Source organism: Schistocerca serialis, chromosome 3 (assembly GCF_023864345.2).
Source record: "Schistocerca serialis cubense isolate TAMUIC-IGC-003099 chromosome 3, iqSchSeri2.2, whole genome shotgun sequence".
NCBI classification, from domain to species: Eukaryota; Metazoa; Arthropoda; class Insecta; order Orthoptera; family Acrididae; genus Schistocerca; species Schistocerca serialis.
The window spans coordinates 363407314-363432496 of NC_064640.1; the positions used below are offsets into that span (position 1 = coordinate 363407314).

A 25183-nucleotide genomic window follows, 5' to 3' on the forward strand; every position below is an offset into this window, starting at 1 on the left:
ACCTGTGGAGTATCATCTTAGTTGTGTAACTTCATTTGTAATTTCCTGCCAGAAAGGTCACAGTTCACAATAATTGACAGAAAGACAGTGAGTAAAACAGAAGTAATATATGGCATTCCCCAAGGAACTGTTATGGGTCCTCTGTTGTTCCTGATATACATAAACAATTTAGGAGACAGTGTGAACAGCCCTCTTGGATTGTTTGCAGATGATGCTGTCATTTACCATCATGTAAAGTCGTCAGATGATCAAAATGAATTGCAAAATGATTTAGACAGGATATCTGTATGTTGCAAAAGGGACAGTTGACTCAAAATCATGAAAAGTGTGAAGGCATCCACATGAGTAACTAAAAAAACTGTTAAATTTCAGTTACACAATAAATCATACAAATTTAAAGGCTGTAGACTCAGTTAAATACTTAGGGATTACTATTATGAATAACTTAAGGAATGATCGCATAGATAAGACTACAATTTATTGGCAGAAGAGTTAGAAAATATAACAGGTCTAATAAAGAGACTGCTTACAATATGCTTGTCCATCCTTTTCTGGAGTACTTCTGTGTGGCGTGGGATAAACATGAGATAGGATTGATGGAGGGCATCAAAAAAGTTCAAAGAAGGGCAGCTCTTTTTGTATTATCATGAAATAAGGGAGAGATTGCCATGGATGTGATACACAAATCGGGGTGGCAGTCATTAAAACAAAGGTGTTTTTTGCTGCTGCAAGACCTACTCATGAAATTTCTATCACCAGCTTTCTCCTCAGAGCATGAAAATATTTTTTTTGGCACCCACCTGCACAGGGAGAAACGATCACCATATTAAAGTAAGCGAAACCAGGGCTCACACAGAAAGATGAAAGTGTTTTTCCCACTTGCTATTTGAGAGTGGAATGGCAGAGAAGTAGCTTAAAGATGGTTCAATGAACCCTCTGCCAGGCACATAATTGTGACTCACAGAGTAATCATGTATATGTAGATGTAATACCTGGGTTGTTACGTATGCACTGACGAAATGTCACCTGCCATACTACATTAACCTGGTTATTGATGTTTACTTATTATTGCTGTGCATGAAGCCTTTCTCTGGTGGCTTATCTCCACCTTAGATGTACAATGTCTTGCCCTGATTATAAAAATTTATAACAGAATAACCGTTTGACATAATAAGTTACATTTGATGCCTTTACATAGGTTAGTGTTACTAGTTTCTTTTAAGACCACTTGCGTTAGTAAACCTCAATGTGTGCTCCCTTGGTAGCTCAGAGAATGTCAAGGCGGTATTCCAGTTCCCACCAGGTGTTTCGTAATGTGTTCTGTCACAGTACTCACAGCAGCTTGTATCCTAGCCTTCTGTTCGTCGACATCAGCAACGAAGACTCTGTCCTTGATATAGCCCCAGAAAAAAAAGTCAAGGGGCGTAATGTCTGGAGAGCGGGGTGGCCAGGGTGTTGGACCATTCCTTCCAATCCACCGATCCGAACATTACTACCCTCTCCAGACATTACGCCCCTTGACTTTTTTGTCGGGGGCTATATCAAGGACAGAGTCTTCGTCACACCAGTTGCTGATGTCGACGAACTGAAGGCTAGGATACAAGCTGCTGTGGCTACTGTGACAGAACACACATTATGAAACACCTGGCAGGAACTGGAATACCACCTCGACATTCTCTGAACTACCAAGGGAGCACACATCGAGGTTTACTAACGTAGGTGGTTAATTAAAAAAAAAAAATAACCTGTCTAATAGCATCAAATGTAAATGATTATGTCAAACAGTTATTCTGTAATAAATTGTTATAATCAGGGCAAGACTTCGTGCTCACCCTGTATGTTAAGTGCAGTTTGCTAGCACTGAGGCTGGCTGCATATTCAATGCCACTGACTTTTGTTTGTGTTCCCATTGGCCAAATCCTCTGGTATATTGACTAGAATGTCTTGCAAGATTTCTATGTATGAACAACACCATTAACAGCTAGTGCAGCTATTTGCTGGATTGTTAGGCTGAAGTTGAGAATTTCAAACTGCCCCTCCCCCGCAGAAAAAGAAAGATTTCCTTTCCTCTGTATCAGCTGCATGTCTTGCCACTGACTTTATCATTTGCAGGATATCTTCAAGTGTCTTTGTTTTTTAACAATCTTCCCATCAACTAAGCCAAACCATCTGGACAGTTCTTCTGAATCCTGTGTATTACCTTTTGGAAGTAAGATTGCTCTTTATTGCTTGCCAGTTGCAGTTACTCAAAAAGAGAACTTTAGTAGGTTCCTTGTGGCATAATTTAACAAGAAGCCATCTCTGCTTGTCGTTTGTATGTAATGTAGAATAATTGAAGTACTATTTTCTTGGATGCTGGAGTCCCAGCTGACATTGTAGCCATACGCATGCATGTGTGTGTGTGTGTGTGTGTGTGTGTGTGTGTGTGTGTGTTACTAAGTAACTCTGAAAAAGTATTAGTCTGAAGACTAGCAAAGTCCTTTACTCAGTGATCTGTAGAACACGTTTTGTTTCTAATGATCACAACATCCTCCTGGGTAGTTCCCACTTTGAGATCAAAATGAGGGACTATTTTATCTCTCAAATATTTCATGCAAGCTGATGCCATCATCATTTAACTATAAAGTGGAGCTGCATGTTCTCAAGAAATATAACAATTGTAGTCTCCATTTGCATTCAACTGTTCACACTAACTATATAGCAAGGTGTTGCTGGCTAATGATACAAAGCCAGACCAGTCCATCCTCCAGACTGTTCCCTGCATTTACTGAAAAGGCTGCTTCCCCTCTCCAGAATTTGTATGTTAGGTATTTATTCTGGCATGCTTCCCCTCTCCAGAATTTGTATGTTAGGTATTTATTCTGGCATTTCCACAGATACTCTTCTGATGTGGTTACACCTATACCGTAGTGTTGCACAGCCCATTCTATGTCAGCAAGGTCCATTTTGTGACAGTTAATGTTAACAGCTGACTGCAATTCAAAATTATGGTCTTGTATGATATGTGTGAGCAATAATGGATAAGTTACACACGTAATTTATATTTAGTTATATATGGGTGGGCAGTGGCCTTGCCACAGTGGATACACCGGTTCCCATGAGGTCACCGAAGTTAAGCACTGTTGGGCGTGGCTGGCACTTGGATGGGTGACCATCCAGCCGCCATGCGCTGTTGCCATTTTTCGGGGTGCACTCAGCCTCATCATGCCAATTGAGGAGCTACTCGACCAAATAGTAGTGGCTTCGGTCGAGAATACAGTCATAATGGCCGCGAGAGCGGTGTGCTCACCCCACGCCCCTCCTACCCTACCTTGTTTGTAGGACTATCTGTATTACATTACTGCCACAATATATGAACTGCCTTAACAATGATCTGTGAGTGATGAGAGTAGAGGTAAGGCATATGAGTTTTGTGGTTTGCAAAAGTCCTGAATTCAAAACATACCTTCATTGCCGTAAATACACGGCGGTCGGATGGTCCCAGTAGGCCACTCGTGGCCTGAAGACGGAGTGCTTTTTATATGTAGGTTCCAAAAATTTATTAGTATTTCATCAAATGAGTTTTAGACCAGAGTTTACAGATCATCACTTACTCAAACTAAATGTGACAGTTATTTTTGTATATTAGCTGTTTATAGTAGGAAGTAGATATCCATTCTTCTACAGCAAAATTTTAAAGTGCTTTGTAAGCTTTCTGTATGATGTGCCAGCGTCAGTTCTACACGGCAATCTCCAACATGTTATTTTAAATTACATTTGGTGATATATAAATATTGTGTTTCACTTTGATGGCATGAATGTAATGTTTGCTACAAATTTAACCAAGTAGCTTCACATTTGGCCTCGTGAGGCTGAGTGGACCATGTTCCAGACTTATCCACTCTAGAAAAATCTGAAGTGTTGTAGTAGTAGTAGTGGTAGTAGTAGTAGCTTTATTCATCTGTAGATCTCTTTTTACAAGGATATAGGACTTGTCAAAGTATTTACAAGTTTAGATCAGTTTAAAATAAGCTAATTCGTATACACATATATTTACAGACTTCTAGTTAGACATAATCATTAGATTTGCTCCTGGTATACAATACTTTTTTTTACAAATAACTTATTAAAATAATGTAATGCCGCACCGTTCACTCATATCTCACTATCAGTCACTGCCCACACATTATTTCATAACACTTCACTGTTAGTTAAACTAGAAATCTCTCCTTCAGAAGCCAACACTGCCAACCAGTATTCCATAAAGGCAACCTATTTCTTAATCATGTAGGCTACATTGGCACACATGATTGCCAGAAGACAATAATGTAGACAATTTTACACCTATTTCTATGCCATCAGTGTATGCTAAAGTTATCCAAAAGGCTGTTTATATAAGGATAATTGATCATTTTATGTCATATAATTTGCTATGAAATGTACAGTTCGGGTTTAGAAGTCGTTTAACAAGTGAAAATGCTATATTCTATTTTCTCTGTGAGGTACTGGATGGGTTTAACAAAATGTTTCGCATGCTAGGCATATTTTTTGATTTACCTAAGGCGTTTGATTGTGTTGATCACAAAATATTGCTCTAGAAGTTGGACCATTACATAACACGGGGAGTAGCTCACAATTGGTTCACCTCTTACTTTAACAACAGACAACAAAAGGACATAATTCACAGCGTTGAGAATGGCTGTGATGTGGGGTCTGAGTGGGGTATGGTCAAGTGGGGGGTGTCCCAGGGATCAGTGTTGGGGCCACTCCTGTTCCTTATTTATATAAATGATATGCACTCTAGTATTATGGGTAACTCTAAAATATTTCTATTTGTTGATGACACTAGCTTGATAGTAAAGGATGTTGTGTGCAACATTGGCTTGGTGTCAAATAGTGCAGTTAATGACATAAGCTCTTGAGTATTGCTCATCAGTGTGGGATCCGTACCAGATCGGTTTGACGGAGGAGATAGAGAAGATCCAAAGAAGAGCGGCGCGTTTCATCACAGGGTTATTTGGTAACCGTGATAGCGTTACGGAGATGTTTAATAAACTCAAGTGGCAGACTCTGCAAGAGAGGCGCTCTGCATCGCGGTGTAGATTGCTCGCCAGGTTTCGAGAGGGTGCGTTTCTGGATGAGGTATCGAATATATTGCTTCCCCCTACTTATACCTCCCGAGGAGATCACGAATGTAAAATTAGAGAGATTAGAGTGCGCACGGAGACTTTCAGACAGTCGTTCTTCCCACGAACCATACGCGACTGGAACAGGAAAGGGAGGTAATGACAGTGGCACGTAAAGTGCCCTCCGCCACACACCGTTGGGTGGCTTGCGGAGTATAAAGGTAGATGTAGATGTAGATGGCTTGTAGAAAATAAACTAACGCTAAATCTACATCTACATCTACATCCATACTCCGCAAGCCACCTGATGGTGTGTGGTGGAGGGTACTTTGAATACCTCTATTGGTTCTCTCTTCTATTCCAGTCTTGTATTGTTCGTGGAAAGAAAGATTGTCGGTCTGCCTCTGTGTGGGCTCTAATCTCTCTGATTTTATCCTCATGATCTCTTCACGAGATATATGTAGGAGGGAGCAATATACTGCTTGACTCCTTGGTGAAGGTATGGTCTCGAAACTTCAACAAAAGCCCGTACCGAGCTACTGAGTGTCTCTCCTGCAAAGTCTTCCACTGGAGTTTATCTATCATCTCCGTAACGCTCTCGCGATTACCAAACGATCCCGCAACGAAGCGCACTGCTCTCCTTTGGATCTTCTCTATCTCTTCTATCAACCCTCTCTGGTACGGATCCCACACTGCTGAGCAATATTCAAGTACTGGTTGAACAAGTGTACTATAACCTACTTCCTTTGTTTTCGGATTGCATTTTCTTAGGATTTTTCCAATGAATTAGAGTCCGGCATCTGCTTTACCGACGATCAACTTTATATGATCATTCCATTTTAAATCACTCCTAATGCCTACTCCCAGATAATTTATGGAATTAACTGCTTGCAGTTGCTGACCTGCTATATTGTAGCTAAATGATAAAGGATCTTTCTTTCTGTGTGTTCTCAGTACATTACATTTGTCTACACTGAGATTCAATTGCCATTCCCTGCACCATGCTTCAATTCGTTGCAGATCCTCCTGCATTTCAGTGCAATTTTCCATTGTTACAACCTCTCGATATGCTACAGCATCATCTGAAAAAAACCTCAGTGAACTTCCAATGTTATCCACAAGGTCATTTATGTATATTGTGAATAGCAAGGGTAATCAATGTAAAACTCAGTTTTTACAGTTTCTAACGCACAATTCAACATAACCTGACGTTTAATTTCACAGAATGGGCATATGATTAGTGAAACTGAACAGTTCAAATTTCTAGGTGTTCAGATAGATAGTAAACTGTCGTATAAAGCCCACATTCAGGACCTTGTTCAAAGACTTAATGGTGCCATTTTTACTATTTGAACAGTATCTAAAATGAGTGATCGTTTGACACCAAAATTAATCTACTTTTCTTATTTTCATTTGCTTATGTCATATGGTATTATATTTTGGGGTAACTTTTCCCATTCTAAAAGAATATCTTTGGCTCAGAAACTGGCAGTTCGGGCAATAAGTGGTGTAAGTTCACAAACCTCTTGTCAACCCCTGTTCACGAGCCTGGGTATTTTGACATTGGCCTCTCTCTCTCTCTCTCTCTCTGAAACATTCCACGTAGGAAAAATATATCTAAAAACAAAGATGATGTGACTTACCAAATGAAAGTGCTGGCAGGTCGACAGACACACAAACGAACACAAACATACACACAAAATTCAAGCTTTTGCAACAAACTGTTGCCTCATCAGGAAAGAGGGAAGGAGAGGGAAAGACAAAAGGATGTGGGTTTTAAGGGAGAGGGTAAGGAGTCATTCCAATCCCGGGAGCGGAAAGACTTACCTTAGGGGGAAAAAAGGACGGGTATACACTCGCACACACACACACATGTCCATCCACACATATACAGACACAAGCAGACATATTTAAAGACAAAGAGTTTGGGCAAACTTTTTTTCCCCGCTCTGTGTACTGATTTGCCTCCCCGTCTCTTTGTCAGCTTTCCTCAGTGCTTCATTTATTCCAATTTTCATTTTCATTCCCTTTTATTAGATGTATAATTCTCATTCTGTACCTTTTTTGCTTCTCATAATTGATGTTGGCATAGAACTTAGCTTTGAAACACATGTGTGCATACACGTACACACACACACACACACACACACACACACACACACACACACACACACACACACATACACACGATTCATTCTCTCCCTCTATCTGTCTCTCTCTGAGGCATTCCTCTTCACTTTCATTTCCTCTTGTCCTCACAATATGTAGGTCCCTCTCCACCTTTGGCCTGACTACTGAGCCTCTTCTTTTCAACCTTCCACAACCAGTCCCTTTTCATCCCCGAGGAAGGAACATAAAATAATTAAAAACTTGCAATATTTTTTGTACTTTTAAGTGTTTCTGTGCAGAGTATATGAAATTTACCTCCTCTTGTTAAGTACTGGCCAACCCCTTGTCACCATGTAATCTAGCAGTTTTCTTATGTTGTACCTGACATTCTGGCAACTGGCACTACTGTTTTCACAATCATTAGAAAAAATAAACGCAAAAGCTTATACGTATTATGTTAATTAAAACAAAAAAACTGGTGATACTTCTACACAAAGAACTAGCTGTTATTTGAAAATCAGCCAGTGAATGAGCTCATGAGTCACAACAAGTGTTGTGTCTCACACCAAATCTCCTACCAACTTCTGAATATTTTTCCTCTGCGGTATAGAGAGTTGATGCAGGTTCTAGTCAAAATGGATGCGTGTTGTGTTCATATATTTCCATAAAATATAGACAATATGTTTAAATATTACATAAAGAGTGTCAGTCATCTAAAAGTTCAACCATGTCAACATCTGCATCTGTACACCAAAAGCCTCTTCATGGTGTGATACCACTATCATTGCCCCATCTTTCCCTTTACATTCATGAAAGATGTGCAGGAAGAACAAATGTCACTAAATCTAATTAAGAGCTCTAATTTCTCTGAATCATTACATGAAACGCTTATTCCTGAACTTTGGAATTTTAATAATAAACATCTCCATGAAGCAAAATACCTGTACTGCAATGTCTGCAACTTGAATTGAATAGGCAACTATGTGAAATTTTCATGCCTACTAAACAAACTTGGGGCAAAATTTGCTGCTCTTCTGTGGATCTTGTCTATCTCCTCTTTCAATCTGTCCTGGTAGACACCCCAGGCTGATAAGAAATACTCAAGAATCAATTGAATGGGGTTTTTGTTCAGTTACCTCCTTCGTGAGAATACATTTCCTACATATTCCAGTGAGTCTCAGTCTGGCTTCTATCTTTCATATAACTAATTTTATATGGTCATTCTACTTTAAATCACACTGGGATGAATACTCTTGGATATTTAACAGCTGTGACAATTTCCAGTAAATGATTGCCAATCTACCAATTATAATTTGTTTGTGTTAGCTATGTGTTGATAACACAGTTTGCTCTTATTTTCTTATTTGCTTTTTTCTTATCTGCTCTTATATATATATTGTTAAACATTTTCAAAGGAAAATTACCAAAGTACAACAAAGATATGGACTGAATTTTCGATTATACTAAAAAATATGGGAATGTGAGGATGGACTGTTGACTGTTGTTTACCTTGATGAAATCTTCTTGTGTTATCAACCATATACAGAGTCATCTTGAATTGACAAGGAAGCCTATATTCTCGTATAACAGTATATATTGTTGGCATCTGAACAAAACTTTCTGCTTCATGCACAAACTGTGAGATGATTTGCAGGTCATATGTTCCCAGTATATATTTGTCCTAATTTTGTTACTGTGAATAAACTACAAGTAAAATAATAAATAAAGTTAATTTAATTATTTAGTAATGCCTCCAGTAGTCATTTTGTCATCTTTGCTGTGGCAGTCATCATTTTAAATAGAAAATCAAGAATTTTCATTTCTGTTCATTTTTTGGAATGTTCATAATTGACAATATGTTGAAAAGTTTTGCAACCTCGTTGTCAAGGAGCTCCACAATGAACTAAACTGGGAACTGAGGGGAGACTCCACTTGACTAATTGTTGCACTGTGTTGATAACACTCCATTGACTGTAGTCACCTGTGCGTTTGTACTGCGTGCATAAATGTGGATACTATTGTGTGTAAAGATAGTAAATTAAGTATGTTGTAGACAAGAAAAATTGAGAATTCTAATAGGAAATGAACTGGCATAGAATTTAGATTGAAACTGAGACCTAATGTTTCACAATGTACGCCATTAATGAGAATTCCAGTATAAAAATAGTTTTAAAATTATGCAAAGCTATAATGAGTGAAACAGAACCACATTCAGTTAAAATTAAATAAAAAATAAAATAACTGAAGAAACTTAAATGGAGGAATGAGATACATTTACAATGTTAATTCAAACTCTGCAGTTTTACTAGTTCATTACTTATGGTTTTTGTACTCCATGCTCCATCACAACTTTGGATTGGCACCATGTAAGCATTCTATGCCACTCATTGCACAATTTGATATAGATTGAAATTTCCATTTACATCATAAGATGTAGTAAACACAAGCAACCCCCTTCCCGTGTAACATAACTCATAAACACCACCATCCCCAAAGATAAATAAATAAATTTGGAGATCTATTCACACACATCATGGACTTAAGCAAAGTAGAGATCAAATTTTATCAGCAAAAAAGGACTGGAAAGCCCAATAATATACTTTTACCTGCGAATATGTAATAAATTCAGTCACATTACAAACCTGTATTTGGGGACTGTTGAAAGAATCTAAGAGAAGTAGACATGGAGTTTAAGATATTCACCTAAAAAATGTGAAGTGAAATAAAAGAGGTTAAGTAATTAATACTTTGTATGTTTGCAGTTAGCTATATTAGCATTGAAATCCCCACACCACTTCTTAGTTTTCTGATCTAATTGTCTGTAAAAACTTAGCATTGTTTTAGTTTTATTGCTTGCATCTTCTTAAAGTGTCATCACCCTTATCTCAATGTAGTTTCCCCTTAAAATGTTTTATTACTGCTTGCAGTTCTCTAGCTCTCATCTATATTAGCCCAAGTTTTGTCATAAAATGTGTATGTAGCACGTGCTGATGAGTTATTATGTGAAATATGAAAAAAAAACTTCGTCAATTTTTTCTAGTAGTATCAGTTGTGGTCTGCAAATGAATACAAATGTGGGGGGGGGGAAAAAAAAAAAAAAAAAAAAAAAAAAAAAAAAAAAAAAAAAAAAAAAAAAGACTGACTGTTGACTTACGTATTGTAGATCGCAACATTAAGTTGTGCCCATTTCCCACCATTACCTGGATCCAAAGTGCCTGATTTATGCTACCATATTACTTTTTATCTTATATTGTTGTCCATAATATTTTTGATATGGTGTATTGTCCACGGATTGTTAAAGGACCATTTTGTGGTGGTGAACTTTATGTGTTTGTCAACTCAGGTATGTGACCATCACATATTTGAATATGACTTGTTCTGTGTATACTGTCTAAGAAGAAGTGGTGTATTAGCTATATAATGTAGTTTTTATTTCCTTTTCAGGTGGAGGAGAGTTTGGTGATGTGTGCCGTGGGAAGCTTAAATTATCACCAGATGGCCGGCAGGAAATAGATGTGGCAATAAAAACATTGAAACCTGGAAGCTCAGACAAGGCACGAAATGACTTCCTGACGGAAGCTAGCATTATGGGACAGTTCGAACACCCAAATGTTATATTCTTGCAGGGTGTTGTCACAAAGTCCAATCCTGTTATGATTATAACTGAATATATGGAAAATGGGTCTTTAGATACCTTTCTCAGGGTTAGTAGATCAGTATCCTCTCTTAATTACTCAATGAACTATACAATTAATGCACATAATTACTTTTGCAAGGCAGATACCACAATTAATGTAGGTTGCTATGATATTCTCCTAAGTCAACTCGGGTAAACGTCTGGGAAATACTGAAAGATGTATTTCATGCAGAATATACAGGGTGGACAGAAACAGTCTGAAAATCTTGCAAGGATGTTGAAGGGACCTTTGCCTTTCATGGACAAGTGCTCTACCAAGTGCCTGCAATAGGCAAGGTTCTGAATTCAAATCTCAGTCTGGCACATAGTTTTAATCTGCCAGGAAGTTTCATATCAGTTCACGCTCCACTGCAGAGTGAAAATCTCATTCTGGAAACATCCCCCAGGCTGCAGCAGAGTCATGTCTCCACAATATCCTTTTCTCCAGCAGTATTAGTTCTGCAAGTTTTGCAGGAGAGCTTCTGTGAAGTTTGGAAGGTAGGGGACGAGGTACTGGTGGAAGCAAAGCTGTGGGGAAGGGTCGTGAGTCATGCTTGGATAGCTCTGTTGGTAGAACACTTGCCTGCGAAAGGCAGTGGTCCTGAGTTCGCGTCTTGGTCCGGCACACAGTTTTAATCTGCCAGGAACCTTCATATCAGCGCACACTCCACTGCAGAGTGAAAATCTCATTCTGGAAACATCTCCCAGGCTGTGGAAAAGCCATGTCTCCACAATATTCTTTCTTCCAGGAGTGCTAGTTCTGGAAGTTTCGCAGGAGAGCTTCTGTGAAGTTTGGAAAGTAGAAGCTGAGGTAGTGGTAGAAGTAAAGCTGTAGGGATGGGTTGTGAATTGTGCTTGGGTAGCTCGGTTGGTAGAGCACTTGCCTGCAAAATGCAAAGGTCCTGAGTTCGAGTCTCAGTCTAGCACACAGTTTTAATCTGCCAGGAAGTTTCATTTCAGTACTGTGTTGGAAATGCCATCAATACCATGCAATCTTTTAGTTTTGAGTAAATTTATTATTTTCGTAATTTCAGTGGGAGAGGTTGGTTGAATTTCAATTCTATCAAATTGCATAGGTATGGCCCCTCCCATATACTGCCTTGCATTTTCTAATGAATAGCTGGATCCTATTTTCTCTAAAACACTTAAAAAAGATTGTTAAAAATATTTTCTACTTCTGACTTTTTGTTAACAAACTTTTCATTGAGTTTGATAGAAATACATTCTTACTGTGCTCTCGGTTGCCCTGTTTCCCAAAATGTTTTAATTTTGTTATCAGAGGTGTTGATCTCAAACATAGTGCACATATTTCTAGACTTTTTACTAACTTTTCTTAATGCAGTGTAGTAGTTTTTATAATGTTTGACTGTTTCTGGATCATTACTCCTTGTAGCTATAAGATAGATTTCCATGCTCGGTTTACAAGATATTTTTATCCCTTTTGTAAGCCATGACTGTTTTGATGGTTTCTTACAATTATGTTTCACTTTTTTCTTGGAGAAACTGTTTCCAAATATACTCACAAAGGTATCATGAAATAGGTTAAATTTGAAATCAGCATCAGGTTCCCTATTCACCTCATCTCAGTCTAACTGTTGCAAACTGTCCCTAAAATTTGCAATTGTTTAATCATTAATTGAATGCATTAGTTTGGAGTACTGTTTTGTATTAGTGTATGGGCCTATATCAAATACTGTAATTAGCTGTGAATCATGATCATACAGACCATTCCTAACAGAAAAAGTTTTTATTTGATTAAATTTATCTTGGTCTATAAAAACATTATCGATCAGTTTGTTGCTTTCTTGTACCACCTGAGTAGGAAAATCAGTCACTGATATCAAATTGAAAGAACCAGTAATACTTCAAGGTGAAGTTTTCTATTGGACTCTCAGAAAATCTACATTGAAATCCCTACAAACAATAATTTGCTGCCCTCTGTCTGACAGATATCACAACAAAGGATTTTTCAAAAATACCTTAAAATTTCACAATGGGGCCTGTACACAGCTACAATTATAAAAGTACCATTATTTAGTTTATGCTCACATGCATATGCTTCTATGTGTTGCCCTACACAACATTTTTTAGTTTCTAAATTTCTCACACTATGATAAATTTCAACATATATGGCAACTGCTCCTCTCTCCATAGTGTGTCTACTTATAAGTGCTGAAAGCTTATATCCACCTATATTTACCTTTACCTTATCTGTGACTATATGATGTTCAGACAGGTGTAGTACATCTATTCTACCCTCAGCTTCTAAATCTTCTAAACACAAAGAAGCTCATCTAGTTTGTTTTTTAATCCCTTGATATTGTGATGCAGTATACTAATATTATTGTTCATTGTGCTTTTATGAGAAACTTGCAGTATTTTAACATCTGTAGTGCCTGCCTGTCTGAGCTTCTTATTAAGCTTAATTTCATGCAATGTTGAATCACTAGACACTGATTTTAGTATAAAGAAGAGGTACACACATGAGTTTCAGTGCTCCCCCCCCCCCCCTCCCCTCCATCCCCTAAAGATTTTGCTATCATCCCAGCCAATTTACCCATCCCTTTCCAATTGAGATGCAGGCCATGCCTTGTGAAGTCCAAGCTGTAATTAAATATACTTTTTGATGAGTAATGATTATCTTAATATGGTAGTGTTCTAAACAGAGTGTGATAATAAGGGGTACATATCGAGTTTATCACATCACCTGGAACTTCTCATCTGATGTTATACTTCTGAAATAATTCAAAGATCATGTGCCCTGCAAACATAACATTTTATCTCTGTATCCATCAAAGTTTAATTTACATCATCATATCCCTATGTTTTTGCTCCCAACATTACTCTCCCATTTTACTACTCAACCAAGCCCCCCCCCCCACACTTCCCCTCAACCCTGTGTGTGATCTATGTCATCTGGCAATTAATTCCTCCTGTCACTTAATCTCACAATTAATTGTTTTTTGCACAATCCCTGACATGGAAGAGTAGTGTGAATGATAAATAATGTAGTATTTTGAAAGGGAAACCAACTAAGTGTTTTAAAACCCCTGCAGAAATATGCAATTTTTATGAATAACTTCTTTGTGTTATTTTGTAGCATTTCTACTTGTGCTTGTACATATTAAAAAATCTACAACATTTTAACATATTGAAAATATGCACATCTCCTGGAACATTCCAACATTTGGAAGCTTGAGGAAGCATTCGTTGTGCTACTGTTGCCTATTGTAATTCAGTGCATCTCACTGAAATGCAGTTTTTCCTGGGACACACACACATTTCACCATGGCCATTAGTTAAGCATAAGCAATTTAAATTTATACCACTGAAAGGTGTTGGTTCTGTCTACTTTGTGTTTGCTATAGCTGATTTTTTTAACAAAGATCCATACAGCATATGTATCCAGATACATGACTTTAGACTCCTTCCCTTTTTTTTAAGTAACTGTTTCCTCAAAGCTTCCATTGTCACCAAATATCTTCAAAACCACAACTGATGTTGACAATTTTTCAATTATTTATAGTCAGTGGAGTTTTCTCATAAACTTGTCTAAGTATATTATTTTGATTTCTTTTTCTGATATACTTTCTTTCTATTAACTCTCAAAAACTAGTAGCATGATCTACTCTTCTGTTGTACATATTCATCCTAGAGTATGTGTCAATTTTTTTACTGCATTCATCCAGTGGTAAACTTTTACACACTGATATGACTGTTCCCTTCATTGTTTAGTATTTGGCCCTTGTTACACTGTACAAGCTTCTGCTCATGCATAATTTTCCTACCCTGTACTTTAAAACATATTTTCTTGTTTTGCTTCTCTTGATAAATGTATTCTGCAGGAGATCTGTGTCCCCAATGTTTACATCAACACCAGGATCTGTATGTGAGTTATTACAGTCTACATTTTATTGTAAAGTGTAAGATTTACTTCAATTTCTCAGCATCTGCTACCTTCATGTGACATTGATGAAATTTCTTCACCATACAGATAATTACAAGGGGCATCTGATAAGTAAGTTTACACACAGCTTATCATGTTGAACTATTTTGACTGACATTGTAGAATGCTCCTGTTTTCTTTCTACATAATTACCATGTTTTTTCCAACCATTTTGGGTAACATGACACAAGTTTTTCCAAACCAGTCTTATACCAGGTTAGGTCCTGTATCTGTAACCAGCTGTTCACTGTTGATGTGACTTCCTCATAGGTATTGAAATGCTTGCTTTCAATATGACCTCTCTTCTGAGTTGGAGGAATGTGAGAAAATAAGGAGGGGGGGGGGGGGGGGGTGTCAAGATCTGGATAACATTGAGGGTGTGGGAACACTTCTCAGTTAAATCTTCTGAAATCCACCTGGGGCAGTCAAGCTGTATGAGGTTGAGCATTGTCATGAAGTAAGAGAATTTTATGAGACAAAAGTCCAGGATGTTTTTTTACCTTTTGTGTGGCACTTTCATCAGGTTTCTTCCACATTGTGTCCTGATGTTTTGTCTGATGACCTCACTGTTTGGTCCCCTCCCCTGAATCAACCAACCAACCTTTGTCTCAGGAGTCGAATGATGGACCCACATCTTATCAGCAGTGACAAGCCATTTGAAGAGCAGATCTCCCTCTCTGAGATACATTTCCAGAAACATTCTGGCCAAATTCATCCATTGCAGCTTGTAGACATCACTCAGCAAACACGGCACCCATCTTGCACAGACTTTGTGGTAGTGAAGATGGTCTGTCAAGATTTTTGCAATGGATGAGCATCCAGTTACAGCCCCTGGAGGTAGCTGTATTAGGATGTTATCAATGGTAACACAACAGTCTTCCTCCACACTGTTGCGAATTACAATAATGGCACCACCCCATGTCACTCCAGTGGGCCTCTTTGTTCACGGTTTGTTATGCATACCTTCACATCCTTTCACAAACTGAACTACTGATGGATATCAACAAGGGGTAGTTGTTTTTGCAGCAAAAAAAATGAATGACAGAGTGCAGCTCACAAGTGGACACACTTTGCAGGGGTAACTCCATGTTTACTTGCAGCATACTGGTAAAATACTGTAAGCCGGTGTGAAAATTGTCAACAGATATCACTCAAACTCACCAGCTCAAGCCATGGGTACAGTTTACTTTGCAGAGAAATAAAATAGGGAAACTTACTTATTGGATGACCTTGTACTAAGGCCTGAAGCATCAAAATAATTATTGTTACTTTCTCTGTTTTTGGTGCCAGGTCATCATCAGAACTATTCCTCTCAGTCATCTCATGAGGTGTTAAAGCAAGTCTTAAAGAGAATGACGTGACTCAAGAATGCCTTCAGTTTCTTTAAGATCTACTCACAACATGACTACAAAATAAAAAGGGGCATATGCTGCAGCACTTATGCTATTGCATTAAGAAGAAAGTAATTACACTGATATTATTAAAAGTCACGTCAGCATCTTCCGATTACTCATCAGCTTCTTCGTTCTTTGCAGACAATCCAGGATTTTTTATCTGTGGTGATAAAGTGATGTGATTAACATATAGAAACAGTGTGTGTTGTATGCTTGTTATATCCAGTAAGCCTACCACTGCCAAAATTACACCTGGCCTTTGTAGGCTCTGTTCCTGGCCTTTTATGTTTGCCAGTTGTGTAGTGAAGCACAGGTCCAAAACAGTCAGTGGTACAGTCCTGTTGTACATTGTTCAGTCTCACAGTGAGATAATATTCACACGGGATATAGTATATGAAGTCCAGGCAGAAGGGACATGATATACTATTCCCAACTCACTGTTCTTGCCTCCACAGAGAAAGAGGATCAAGTCACTAGTGATAGTACATAGCTCGCTATACCCTGCACAGTGTATGGCTTCTTAACGTAACCCAAGTGTCATAGTTGCATATCTCATGATAGATTGGGGGCTACATGTCTCTAACTTCCTGTAGCCCTTGTTTTACTCTATATATCTGTGCTGCTAACCCAATTTACCCCACAAACACAATATTAATAAGAATTAAGTAGGTTTCTCACTTGTGATGTATTCACTGTGTTGAATACTGGTGACAAGCTGAATTTGTGTGATATGTTGTGATTCAGATGCATTTCTTTGTGGGCCAATGTAATGCTTCCCTCTGTAAAGAGACTAATAAAATGGAAAGGGCCAACCTAACATAAGAGTTTTCATTGTTTCCTTAAATCATTCTAGGCAAATGTCAACAGAGTCCCATACGTAAGAGTGTAGTAGATTTCTGAGTCAGTTTTTGTCACATCTCAGCAATCTTGCCATCAGTTGGACAAAGATACTACAAAACAAGCAGCAAAGTAAAAAAGCAAAAGTAAATAGTGGAAAACCTCACATGTCTGGAAAAAAATGAATGCTGCTTCTGTCTGCAAAGAGTGAGCACCAGATAGATAGATGGAATTCAGCTGCAGAGAATTGTTCAGTAGCTTTTGAAACATGATCTTCATTTTCATTTCAGAAGGATGAGATTGTAATTGGTTGTAATGCAAACTAATGTTCCCATTTAGATCGTTAAAGGCCAAGCAGTAACCAGTACACCCACAAATGTCCTGTAGCACCATCTAACATATGATATGACTCAAAACATTGAAACCAGGAGAGGAAAGACAGAATCAATTAAGTTGATGATGACACCTAGTGACCTCTGTCACAATGACAGTAACAATAACAACAACAATTTGAAGAACATATTATCCACTTTGAAACAAGGAAACTGAAAAAAAGGCACATTACAAGTGTAGATTGGGAAGAGTGCAGGTACAGATGACATCATAGGTTCACACCAAGGATGATAATAGCTTCTGCACATTTAATAATTGACTCCAAAATGTAGTGAAAAACTTATCAGTTTATATCATTGTCTAACATTCAAGAAGCACTGTCCCATTGCATTGCATGAAGCATTGCCTTGCAGTATTATCAATTGAAAAGTCACAGTAAGTGCGTGGAATGTGAATCCTATTGTTTCAGGAGTGTCAGGTCTAGTATTATAAACAGATCGGCAGTTTAGTCAGACAAGTTGCCATGGGGAGAGGAAGCACTCCTGTCACCAAAGCTGTTCAGTTCATCTACATTTACACCTTTACTCCAAATGACACTATAAGCATGTGGCAGGGGTATGTTGTTCACCACTATCATTTACATCATTAAAGAAATAATAAATACTATTTATTCCTCTCAGTTTTTTAATTTCTATATCCATTCACCTCTGTTCATCATACCACTATTCCCTGTTCCATTTGCAAATTGTGCTCAGGATGAATGATAGTCAGTAAGTCTTCATATGAGCTCAGATGTCTTTGACAATGCCATCATGGTTATCTTGCGAGACAAAATATAGAAGGAAGTGTTATTTCTCTTGACTCTTCCTGGAACATGCACTCTTAGATTTTTATCAGTAAACCTTTTTGTGATGCACAACTGCCCTTGTAGTATCTGCTTGGGAGGTGGGTGAGTATCTCAGTAATGAAAGATGCCATTCTTCTTTGGGTCCTCTTTATTCTCTCTATTAATTGTATCCTGTTAAGGGCCCCAGATGGATGAGCAATACTAAAAAGCAATTGAACAAATGTTTTGTGAGCTACCTCATTTGAGAGTAAATCACATATGTTTAGAATTCTTCCAATGAATTTGTTTGGTCCATAGATTTTCTAGAGCTAGTTTTATGTGGTTACTCTGTACACACTCCTAGATTTTTAGAATTGAAACTAATTCCAGTGTTTGATTGCTAATGGTGTAATTAAACAATCATGGGTCCTTCTGCCTATTTATGTCTGCCAAGTAGTATTTTACTTTTGTTGATGTTGAAAGTCAGCTGGCCACTATCTGCACCAAGAATTGATGTGCTGCAGATCTTTCTGCGTTTAACTCAAATTTTATAATGTTGTGGCTTCCCAGTGTGCAACAGCATCATCCACGAATTGATTTCTGATCTTCCAACATCATTCGCCATGTTATTTATAAATAGTCTTATTTATAAATAGTCTTACAACTATCCCTTTTGGTATGCCCATAACTAGATTTACATATGGCAATTACTCCTTGTTAAAAAAGACATACTAAGTTATATTGACTAGTAGGGCCAGTTTGATCACATGGCTGGTCTAATGTCCTGTAAGCTCATTTTGTTGTTGACTAGATGGTGGTGGTGCAGAACTGTCTCAAACACATTCGTTGAGTCAAGGACCATAGTATTGACCAGGATATCACTGTCTACTGCTTTTTAAATCTCATGGAAAAACAGGGCAAGTTGAGTTTCACAGTTTACAGAATCTGTGTTGTTTCCTATAGAGGTGGTCATAATAAAGTAATCATATAACTTTACAACAGACTGACATCAGTGACATAGGTCTATGGTATGTGCATGTCAGATGACCCTTTTTGAAAACATGAATGACTAGCAACTTCTTAGTATTGAGATGACTGTTTTGTTTCCCTAGAGAGGTACAAACTGTTGCTTAAAGGGGGAGCAACTTATTTCAAATAATCCATATAAAATTTTAGAAATATCCATCAGATCCAGTTGTCTTTCTTGTGTTTAATCATTTTTAGCCAATTGCCTTTCTTGTGTTTAATCATTTTAGTTGTTTTTTTTCCATTCCACAGTTACCTATCTCAATACCTGTCATTTCAACTTTTGTACAATGATTGAAAGGAAAGACTATTGTATGATTTTACTTGGCAAACCATTCCTGAAGATGGAAATCTAGGATTTTGGCCTTCTCTTTGTCGTGTTCTGTTTTTGTGACTAGCATATTTTGTCAGATTTATTGGTAAAATTTTAATTTAAGATCCATTAAACGCTTCAAATTTTGTGCTCTCTTTACACAATTTTTATGCTTCATTAAGGTTTTTCAGACTTTCTCTTTATTTAATTATGTCACCAGAAGATCTAAGATAAACTCTTCATGAGTTGGTTCTGTAACTAACTCTTCAAAGTAATTTTTGTGTAGGATCTTTAGCATAATATCATTTGAATCCCTGTTACTGGCATGTATTGTAATCATGTGAAACTTTGGGAAATTTAAATCTGGCCATGGTACCACAGCATGATCAGGAAATTTGCTTGCAACCTTCTTCAAGTTTCCCTTGAAGTGTTTTGTGACTAGAGCTCCTGAGATGATTGGTCTTTGAAAGCATCTGATTACCATGTCTGCTGTATGTTTGAAATTACCTTGATCCAAATCTCTTCACATCTATGTACTGTAATAACTTCAGCAGATATAATTTATTTATTTATTTATGGCAATAAATATGCTGTCATCATTGGCATCTAGTGTATCTTTGCAATATATATTTCAAACATAATTTTAAGATTTCACTGCTTTTCACTTCACGTTTCATGCACTTACTTTTTCTTCTACTACTGTGCCATTATTAAAATTAATAAGTGATAGTAATTCTGAGAATCTTAACTTGAGAACTCCTGCAGTTAACATATTGATGCTTTCTCAGACTAGCTTGTTAATATTGTTATTCTATTCCTCCCTCTGAATAGGATCCACGATGTCTGCGGAAGTTTTTTCCCAACCTAAAAAACGTACTTGTACGTGCCACAAGTACCTGGTGGTGCACAAAAAATTGGCCCTGAGTACTAGAGTGCTCATTGTTGCCCGCCAGTTGTCATGTATTGTTTCAAAGTTGTTGCAACTATGCTTTGTATTGTCAGTATGAAAACCATTGTGACCTGGTTAAGACTTGTGAAGTAAACATCTTAGCGTGATGTATCCTCCTTGAGTGAGAATCGCAATAGTGGAGGTGTATGTGTCTACTGGTCCATTTAAGGAAACATAATACATATTTGCAAAGAAGCTTCCTGGCACATCCACACCAACAAAGAGCAGTATACACGATTTGGCGACAAAGAGACATACTTCAGGGTCAGCTGCAAATGCAAAAAAGGATCGAGCCTTGTCCGTTTGTACACCTGCTGTAATCATGGATATTCAGGGACACATAATCCATAGGCCAAAGAAGTCGAAATGTAAACCACCACAACAGGTGAATGTTTCATGTAGGTCTTGTCCTTGTGTTTTACACCATATAGGGATGAAGTCCTACAAAATGATGTGTCCAAGGACTGAATAAGGAAGATGACACAAAATGTGTGAATGTATATGGGTATGTCGAACAGTTGAGAGTGAAGTGTTGGATCCACCACTGTATTTCCACGTTAAGGATCTACAATGAGTAACTAGAGTCAGGTAAAACTGCTTTCTTTGTAGAATCAAACTAAGACCCCCAACAGTGTACACTGATGACAACTTAAAATCATGTGCCACAATGTTATTGGGACACAGATCCCTGCCGTAGGGGGGTAATGCACTACCAAATGCAGTATCTCTGCCTGCCTCAAGGACTGGTTCCATCTGACAGGACATGTGAACTCCCAGAACACCAGTTACTAGTCAACAAACAATTCCTGTACAGTTGATGAAGAACCTCTTCATTGCGGAAAAATTGGAATAGGGTGTGTTGTGTTAGTAAGTCAGGCAAGTCAGATTGTGGGAAACGTTTGTATTGAAACAGCAGCAAACAGTGCTGTGTACATGCAAATCTTTGAGGAATTTTACACACACTTGGCACCCTCCAAACCCATGAACATACGTATGCTGTCTTTCAACAGGATGAGACAACCTGTCACACTCCATGTGAGTCAGTCTCACAAATTCATGAAAGATTCACAGAAGAAAAGACTGCCAGCAAAGGATTGTGGTCATCACATTCGCCAGACGTAATCATTTGTGACTTTCATCTGTGGGGCAGACTAAAAAGAAAAGTGTCATGCAAATAACCCAATAATGTGAAAAGACTTGAAGGACAATATTCGTAATGAAATATTGAGAATTGATGTGACAGGGGTGTGCAAAGTGTATATAACATGTTAGGGTTGGCACAAAAGTGCAGAGGAGCAAAAATAGGTCATTTTCAGCACCTAATGTAATGTAAGGTAGAGATGAGATCGGTTCAGTAAATATAGACCTTTGCATTAGCTTATTTGTTAGTTCTTTATTATCTAATTATTGCATGTTTATCTATTTGTTGTTGTATCTGCTCATGGCTAGCAATGCATAATTGGCGAGCCTTATGTACTCGGGGCTGGTTTTTCATGGACAACACTGTATTTCGCTACCCAAGTAGCTAATTATTATATGTAATGCATTTGTCACCTATTAAGGGGTGCCCTACAGTTCTACATGGGAAAGAGTTCAAAATATCCACCTCTGAGATAAACACGCCATTTGAGTCTCTGGTTTAGCTGCTTCATCGTACTTTGAAACAAGTTACTTTGATCCATTCTGAGGGCAGTACTGCAAATTGTAAGCAATTATCTGCCCTCCCCATGCTTGGATTGTTGTCTACATCAAATTAGCCAGCCATTTAAAGGAACTGGATGGCCTCTTCATTTTGATAGCAGGTGTTATTCATGTTGGTATGAACCATTATCTGCAGCCAGCTCCACCCGCTGCACTCAGTAGTTGCAGGCTGAGCCTCACTGAGATATCAAATGAGAACCCAGGGCAGATAAAGAAAGAGCAAACTAACCTTGCATACTTCAGACTTGTCAATCATTATCCCGAAGGACTCCGTTGGGCACCCAGTGGTCATCATACCATTTTTGCACTTGTCTAGACATTTCAGTCCCAGTGCCAGCAGATGAGGTAACCTCTGCTGGCTCAGATAGCATCTCATATCTGCTGGTGATGTGTAAGGGGACAAGTGTGCAACCAGTACCTACATTCACCTTCTGTTAAGAGGTTAGTGAACCTACATATACCGACATTCACTCTTGCATGACGATAAACTGGTCAAGCCTGGTGTTTTGGAAGGCACACTGACATCAAAGATCTCAGACAATACCATAGAAATGAGAGGTCCTCCATGCCTACACTCCAGATGCTCCAACACTACTACAGCCCAGCCTGTCAACTATGAAAAATGCAGCTTCTGAAAGTTTCTGGGCATCTGATGATTTCTCCTGCATCCTCACATAAAAGCACAGTGCTATCCATCTTTCACTATGTGCAAGTATATAATAACACCAAAGAAGGTACTAACACACGCAGTCAGAGATGAAATTAAGTTTCTGATGAGAGATCTGTAACAAGATATCGAACTACATGATTGTGGCACTAAAGACAGTGTAGCTGTACATTGCAAAAAAATGCAAGCAAAAATAATGAAAGCAAGAAAAGAGAGATGGTCACAGGTGTTTTTAAGATGCTGATTAACATTTGCTGAACTCTTCCACAGAAGAAAAACTACAAGCTAATGAGTAAGTACTGACATTGGGCACTACCTACACTGCACAAAGGAGTCAAACACATTTAAAAAATAATTGTACATGGAAAATAAGCTTGACATTGTGAAACCTTGTATTTGCGTGTTGAGTGACAAATGGACACAGAATGAACCTTTTGGTTTGCAGACTGTGTGCACTGTTAAGAAATATTCTAGTAGAGGCAGACTCTTAGGAGGGAGGTATTGGCTGATGGCCGTGAGACTTATTAAGCACATTTGGCTTGCTCTGTTGATGAATGTGTTGGCTGGGAAATACAAGATTGCAAGTTGAAGTGCTTATTTGACGTGTAATTCTCATTTGCCAGGAAGCTTCAGCTACAAGTGGTAAGGCATTAGATCTGTGTCCATTTGATTATTGCCTGCATAGTTATACTAGCACACTCTGTGGCTTCCACGTTAAGGATCTACAATGAGTAACTAGAGTCAGGTAAAACTGCTTTCTTTGTAGAATCAAACAGACCCCCAACAGTGTACACTGATGACAACTTAAAATCATGTGCCACAATGTTATTGGGACATAGATCCCTGCCTTAGGGGGGTAATGCACTACCAAATGCAGTATCTCTGCCTGCCTCAAGGACTGACTCAAAATTTCATCGTGTCACTTGTTTCATTCTTATCTTTCAAGGTCCAATTTAAAGGCCGCTAAACAAGTAATTTCTCTTAAGAAGTCTTGTGAACCACCTTTTCTCAGTAAGAAAGTAAGAATGAATGAAAGAGTGCCTAATTGTAAGTAATAGGAAACTATCAAAACAGATATGAAACATACACCACTGAAAGCTGCTAGCAGTGATGTCAGCAGTTGAATTGAAACCTCATGTGTCATATTTTATAACAATGAGTTGGAAAGAAATCTACTAGAATACCAGTGAGAAAATTGTTTGATTTCTTAAATACTGGGCTAGTTTGACACAAAAACGGCAGCCATTTGGCCGAGAATAATTCCTATCTGCAGTGGTTATAAAACTCTTATTGTCCTCCTCCCTTTAATAAAAAAATAATAAAAAAGAAATGCACTACGAAAGAATTATCCAAGTAGGACAGAAATTGGTAGATTTGCTGGTCATTGAGACTCCGTTCAAAGTGGAACTCATCTCTGAAGACGATTCTACTCTTGTCAGTGAGATTCCAGCCCTGAAGACATGTCTAGAGATGCCCAGACAGTGATGGGATACCAACGTGACTGTCACCTGCCATATGGTGCCACAACCAGAACCAGGAGTGATGGTCTAGGGTGCAACTTCTTTTTGTAGCAGGACCTCTTTGATTGTCATCCGCAGCACCCTCACAGCACTGCGGTACGCTAACGATACTCTATGCCCCATTTTGTTTCCCTTTGTGGCAAGTCATCCTGAGCTTACATTTCAGCTTGATACTGCTCGCCTGCACATGGTGAGAGTTCTTACCGCTTATCTTCGTGCTTAACAAACCCTACCTTGGCCACTTCCCAACTGAGTACATTTGGAGCATTATAATAGCATCCGTAACACACTCCTTCCCATAATATTTTCATGTCCCCTTACTATGATGTGGGTGTAACTGCAAACTCACTGGAATGTTGGCCAGATAACCAAATTCTACTCCCTTGTACTCCATAACACGCTCCTTCCCTTAATAAATTCGTGTCACCTTCCTTTGAATCAAAATGTTCTGACTTTCTCAAGCATCCAACATGTAAAAAGTGTTTCTCTTACCATCTCATATGCATCTCTGTTCAGCTCTATGAACCAATATCACATTACAAAACACTTCAATTTGTATGCACAGACCACATTGAATAGCTTCCTGTAGCTTCATCGTGCTGCTATCTTGTGACCTCAGAGACCATTCAAGTATTCTCATTTATGAGAAGTATTTGTCAAATGACTCTTTCACAAAAAGAGTGTCATCTGGGACAACACTGTCTTGATGAGTAGGTCCTACAGGTGAACAAATTGGATTATATAATTTAAAATAGGCCCTTGTATTATACACTTTCAATGG

At 38.2% G+C, this 25183-nt stretch overlaps 1 protein-coding gene and 1 pseudogene across 4 annotated transcripts in view; both read left to right on the top strand.

The window, feature by feature from the left end:
• Nucleotides 1–25183, top strand: part of LOC126470175 (ephrin type-B receptor 1-B) — a 360567-nt gene that overhangs the window by 296957 nt on the left and 38427 nt on the right. For all 4 annotated transcript variants that reach the window (XM_050097822.1, XM_050097821.1, XM_050097823.1 and 1 more), the window contains one exon: nt 10659–10918. In XM_050097822.1, the coding sequence (XP_049953779.1) occupies nt 10659–10918 (260 nt within the window). The remainder of the gene's footprint in view (nt 1–10658; nt 10919–25183) is intronic.
• LOC126472317 (5S ribosomal RNA) lies at nt 3062–3178 on the top strand (annotated as a pseudogene).